General features: G+C 41.1%; 1 protein-coding gene across 1 annotated transcript; it reads left to right on the forward strand.

Annotated features, from left to right (window-relative positions):
* Positions 1–234: 234 nt before the first annotated feature.
* On the forward strand, positions 235–5,678 carry LOC122534235. The gene is made up of 2 exons (XM_043664670.1): positions 235–753; positions 2,463–5,678. The coding sequence occupies exons 1-2, from the start codon at positions 632–634 to the stop codon at positions 2,704–2,706; spliced, it is 366 nt and encodes a 121-aa protein (XP_043520605.1). The 5' UTR covers positions 235–631; the 3' UTR covers positions 2,707–5,678.
* The last annotated feature ends 299 nt before the right edge of the window (positions 5,679–5,977 follow it).

Genomic DNA, 5,977 nt, shown 5'->3' on the forward strand with positions numbered 1-5,977 from the left:
TATACTAGTATTTTATACTGTATACCAGTGTTGTGTACTAGTATTTTATACTGTATACCAGTGCTGTATATTAGTATTTTATACTATATACTATATACTAGTATTTTATACTATATGCTATATACTAGTATTTTATACTATATACTATATACTAGTATTTTATACTGTACACTAGTGTTGTATACTAGTATTATATACTAGTAACTGTGTCAACGACCAGTTGTGCTCGAAAGTACACCGTTCATAGCTGAAAACTTCACGATCTCCCGAGGCTCGCCCCGCTTTTTCCAAATTACGAGTTTGGTCTTGAATCGTTCGCACGGGTCCACCGCGTTCAGTCGAAGAGAGGTAACGTGAACTAGAGCGAGAGTGAGAAGAGAAATGCGTGCAGCGAGAGAGAGAGAGAGAGAGAGAGAGAGAGAGAGAGAATAATGCAAGTGAAAATGAATTGAAATGAAATGAAGTGAAAGAAAAAACGAGCGTACCTTGTTTCAAAACCCCTTTAGTAACGGAGGCAAAGTCGGAGGAGAGGAGCCAGAGGAAACTGGAAGTGGGTGAGCTAGTGTGGGGCGCCGCAAGAGGAAGTCCGGCGTGGCCGGGCAAGGTCGAGTCTTTGGGCCCACCGGGCACCATGACTGTCTGGGTCCGTTGGTACGGGGGCGGGGGCGGTCGCAGCCAGGTCGAGGTCAAGGCTCTCAAGTCACTCTCCGAAGGCCTCGAGGCGCACCACCGTGCGCGAAAAAAGTTTAGGAAGTGAGTCGCACCATCACCAGTCGTTCGGACATCAACTTCATAGAGACTTATCTAGAGGGTTTTGTCCAATTTTTTTCTGCTTTTTTTTCTCTCTCTTTGCGGGGTGGGGAGGGGAGGGGAGGGGAGGGGGGAGGGGAGGGGGGAGGGGAGGACAGAGGGATGAACGATTACCATTTACGCAACGATCAACACGACGCGAGGTTTTTCTCTCGATAAATGTTCGTTGTTGCATGATCTCTCTTTAGATATTCCACCGACATTCTTGCGCTTCATGTGTATATGTATAAATTTTTTCATTTTTTTTTTTTTTTTTTTTTTTTTGTACTTTCGTAGTTATTGAAAAATTTCCGTAAAAAAAAAAACAAAAAAAAAATAAGTCTCTGTTGCCGTGCAAAAAAATTCATAGCAATCCGAGTAAAGCGTTTCTGGTTGAGGGATTAATAAAAGTAATAAATCACTTTTCGCGCGGATCGGATTTCCCTGTCGATGAAATATTATGTGCATTACTTTTGCAAACCCGTACCGCGTGTGTTTTTGTAACGCGAGCGAATGTTTTTTTTTTTTTTTTTTAATAATCGAAGATAAATAACGCGATTCTGTTTCGTATTTTGTTATCGTTTGTCCTACCCGGTATTCGAGATAGATCGAAATATACAAAGATTGATAAATGTTTTACACAGTTGATCTGCACGTAGTTATTGACAACTAGCGTTTCCTGTTCGTTATTTTATCGTTGATTACGTTTGCAGCGCGTTTTGTATCAACGGAGCAACGTTGTAAAGCATTTATTAGCAAACCAACAGCCAATAATCGAAAACGATGATCGAGTCTCTGTTCATTATAGGAAAACCTTTCGCGTAGCTGCGATTTTTCATTTCGCGATTATTACTCGTTTAACAGTAGAATGCTTTCAACAAGTATCTATAGAAAAAAATCTCCCGAGTTGGAAGGAATTTCGCTTTTCACTCTGTTTTCACGTTGATCGCAGTTGCGCGACTTTTTTTAGATGTACTTTAGCCCACACTCTGCAAACACATGCGCAATTTTTATTCATATTCGCTTAGTATTGCTGTTTAAACATAACTTACGTATCCCTTGTTCAGTAGTAAATTCTTCCTGTGTCTCGTTTACAGAAAAAAAAAGAAAGTATTTATTGTCGCAATACGGCTACGCAACAGATAACGAATAAATTTTTATGAGATTCTTCTCGATGTTGCATTCAGCGTTCAATGATGCGCGTGAAATATCGAATGAAAAAAAAAAAAAAGCGACAGATTCACGGTTGAGAATGTTTTAATAATAACGCGAACGTTCGTTGTTCGAAATCCGCTTATAAAGGATATCCGACAGCCGGATATTTAAATTTGGTTGATTGGATCGAAGCTCTTATTGACAATTGGAAAAAGCAATTACACGTCCGAGTAAATTCTCTTTTTTTTTCTTTTTTTTTTTCATTTCCCCCCATACGCCGATTAATCGAACACTGGAGAAACAAACAGCGTAAAATTTCCTCCCGTTTATTCTCGATCGACTCGATGCAAAAAAGAGCAGCCAAAGTAGCGTGCCCGTAGTTGCGTAGCGCGTTGATCGTAGATCGCGATCGTGGCTTTGCTCGTTTGCCCCTTCCCTCCCCCGATTGGAATCGCGATCATGACTGAATGCCACGACTAATCCCACGATTCTCTCGTTTGCCCGGTTTCTTTTTCTAGAAGTCGTAAATTGAACATGCAGCTGGAGAACGCGATACAGGAAGCGATGGCGGAGCTGGACAAGGCGACGGAGCGGAGCAACGAGCCGAAGATCATCGGGAGCAGGTCCTGCAGAACGACGCAAGGTGGCGGCAAGGGCTCGGAGAGCAGCGGCGCCGTTTCGAGGCAAGAGGGCAAAAGGTCGTCGAAGAAGTCCGTCGGTTCCTTGAACAACGTCGCGGCTGAGCAGAACGAGTGTAGGTGATCGACTCACGGCGACGAGCTGCGCTGCTCTGCGATGAGAAACCGATTGTCACCGAGTGGCGACTTGCTGCTTTTCGCCGACTGACTCTCTGTACTCGTATTCTCGCTAACGCAACGCGTTGTTTGTACTCGACAGAACCAACTGAGCCTCGAAATTCTACGAAATTCTACATTCTTCAACATCGACACACCGGTTTTTCGGTGGTCTTACTTTCCAAGTACCAAGATTCGGATTTTCCTAGAAGCTTTACCTTTCTGCGTTGCGATCGTCGCGTGAAAATCGTTCGAATCGTGTAAAATGTCACGAGAGCCACGTGTTGCACGCGAGAGATGTAAGCGAGAACGCTAGACGAGAGAATTGAGATTCCAGTGATGATGAGAATCGCGACGCAGAAACCGGGGGATGGGGGGGTTGTTGAACGAAAGCGAGATCGATTGTAGAGTAAACGAAAATTGTACATACATTCTTCCTCTGTCGTAGTAAACGAGAATTGTTCGATTCTAGAAGGTAACGGAGCGCTAAGTAAGTATTATACATATATATCGCTCTTTCCAAGCAGGAGAGAGAGTAAAAAAAGAAAAAAAAGAAAACCAATATCGCGGTCCAGTTTGTTGACGAACAAAGCAACAAAATCGACGAATCCATAAGCATCCGAAAGAGAAGAAAATTATTACGGTTGTCTTTTGATAGAATCAAAAAAAAAAAAAAAAAAAAAAAAAAAAGAAAAACAAAAAAAAGAAACGTAGGTGAAAAACGTAGATTCGCGAACGATTCGATCGACGTTCTTCTTGCGACACGCGCGAGCACGTTTATTTTTCTTGTACATACATACATACATACATGCGTACATACATACGTGAGTGTCGACGATAACGAAAGGCGTGAAAGTTTGTAGAAACTGTGTGGGTGCATCACGTTGATAAAGCGGAGAGAGAGAGAGAGAGAGAGAAGTCAATCGAATGTGATTGAAGCGACTGAATCTGTAGTAGAAGTAGAGAGAGAGAGAGAGATACTATGTAATCAAGTTACGAAGAGATTTTTATCGATCGAAAGTCGGTCCTCGACGTGATATAGGATAAATTCTGTCGTTATTGTCTTTGCGATGCAATGATTTGCTACTGCGGGCGAGCGTCCAACGTTCTGGCAAAACACCATAATTTCCTACTGTGCGAGGTGAAGCGTTCAAAGCGTTACGCGAAGCAAATCGTTGCCACGAACAACATTGTCGCGTTGTAATATCGTTTAGCTGTTCTAATCGTCTAATTCTGAAACCAGAGCCTGTTGGATCCTTCGTTTGTTAAGAATATTTTTGAAAAAAAGAATATTTACTCGAGAAATTTGCTTCCGGCGGCGAAATTGTTGAATGTCGAGTGTATATTTTCCTTTGATGGTCAGGATTAACACGAAGAAAAGGTGGGAGGGGGGAGAAGTTGTAAAGAAAATGTAATAATCGGCGTTATTAGAACGAAAGAGTCCGGATTGTATCGTTACACGCGTGATTACTTACGTGATTACGATCATCGGGTGTGATACTGGAAAGTTTCTTTCGTTCGAGAACTATTGAAACGACGCGACGAGTTTGAAAAGTATTACGTAGCTAAGCGCATCGATTGTAAAGAATACTGTGCAGACCTTTCTTTCTTTTTCTTTTTTCTTTTTTTTTTTTTTCTTTTTTTCTTTTCGAGTCGTCGAACTGAAACCAGACTTACAGCTAGCAAAGACGAGTGTAACTCGAATTGTAACGCGAAAGATAATACACTCTGCAGATAATAAAAATCCGCGTAAACGAACGCGAGCGATTCTTGCAACTTTCGAACTTTCGAGACGTTGTTTCGAATGTAACATACGAGTGTAAGTGGCAATTTGTATCTTCGAGACTTGCGTAAAATACGTGCAACGTAATACCAGTTAGAACCTACGATCGGAGCGTTCCATTTTAAAACGGCGAACACACTCTCACGCGTCACGGTCGATTTTTCGTTTTCCTTTTTTTTTTCTTTTTTTTTTTCGCGCGAGCATGCATACGTACACTTGCATTCGAGATACAGGAACAAGTAGTTTTTAAACGATATTTTTGAGAAAGAATCAACATCACAGTATACTATAGGAAAAGAAGTCATTGTTCCCGGTCCATCATTTTTTTAAACGGCTATACAGACAAGTGAATGTACGAGAAGCAAGCCAAGTTTTACCCGGGAGGTCATCGTGTTGCGTTATGTAGTTAAAGCAACACGTCGAGAGCTCTTTTTTAACCACGGCCGACGTTTTTTGATCCGCGTGAATCGTTTTCTAATTAGGCGTATTCTTTAGACGTGTACATAAGAAACGATTCGAGTTAATGAAACGGGAGAAAAAAAAAAAGAGGTCTCTGCGAAGTGTCGTTTATCCGATTTTTTAATCACGGGACACACGTTGAATTTCCACTTTTAACAAAAAGAGAGAGAAAGAAAAAAGAAAGAAAAAAAATATCGGGTGTCTTTCGAGTAACTTGAAGTAAATTTTACTTAGAAGTTAGAAAACAGAGAACGAAAACCAAAAGACAAAAAAAAAAAAAGAAAAGAGAGTGAGGAAGATAACGCAATGGAAGAAGCGTAGAACGCCGAGAAAATTTAAAAAGATACACTCTTTTTCATTTTCACGTTCTCTCTGAGTGCGTGTCCAACCATATTTTTTTTTCTCTTTTCCCTTTCTTCTTTCCTGTTCTTTCCCCCCCTTTTTTTTGTTCTTTTCTTCTCTCTTAAATCTCAGTCGAGTACGACAGCGTGTAATTTTAGCGTGTCTTTATTTTTGTATCGAAACACGAAAATCCAAAACTATGGTACCGCGTTGTTCAGCGCACAATTTAACTCTGAGACGCGAGAAAATGTTCCTTTGAAAGCATGTACGCATAAATAATATGTACAAAAGCCATACAGAGCGAATGTTTAAGAGTTAGTAGGATGTACGAGTATTAAATGGATATTTTATTTGATCGAGAGAGAGAGAGAGAGAGAGAGAGAGTATCTGGTCGAAGAGCCATTGTCCACGAGAAAAAGAAAAGATATTGATCGATCTAGGGAAACGTTGCTTCGTCAATCGGAGATAGTTCTTCAATCTCTCAGTGCGTCGACAAACGACCATCGCGTCGTCCGTCAGATTTCTACGTCAGGTCAGCTCTTTATTTTTGGTATGCAAGAAAATCGTGATACGCAGAGTTAGTTCCACTAGTAGCGTGCTACTAAGATCGATTGCTTTCGGCAATTTTCACGTCAACTTGATGAGCAACGTGTTA

Source organism: Frieseomelitta varia, unplaced genomic scaffold (genome assembly GCF_011392965.1).
Source record: "Frieseomelitta varia isolate USP_RPSP 00005682 unplaced genomic scaffold, Fvar_1.2 scaffold_580, whole genome shotgun sequence".
In the NCBI taxonomy this organism is placed as follows: domain Eukaryota; kingdom Metazoa; phylum Arthropoda; class Insecta; order Hymenoptera; family Apidae; genus Frieseomelitta; species Frieseomelitta varia.

Bases quoted from the DNA above. Each gene is read 5' to 3' on its own strand.
- LOC122534235 (XM_043664670.1), top strand. From the start codon at position 632: ATGACTGTCTGGGTCCGTTGGTACGGGGGCGGGGGCGGTCGCAGCCAG. The intron at 754-2,462 runs GTGAGTCGCACC...TTCTTTTTCTAG, and splicing joins GCGCGAAAAAAGTTTAGGAA to AAGTCGTAAATTGAACATGC.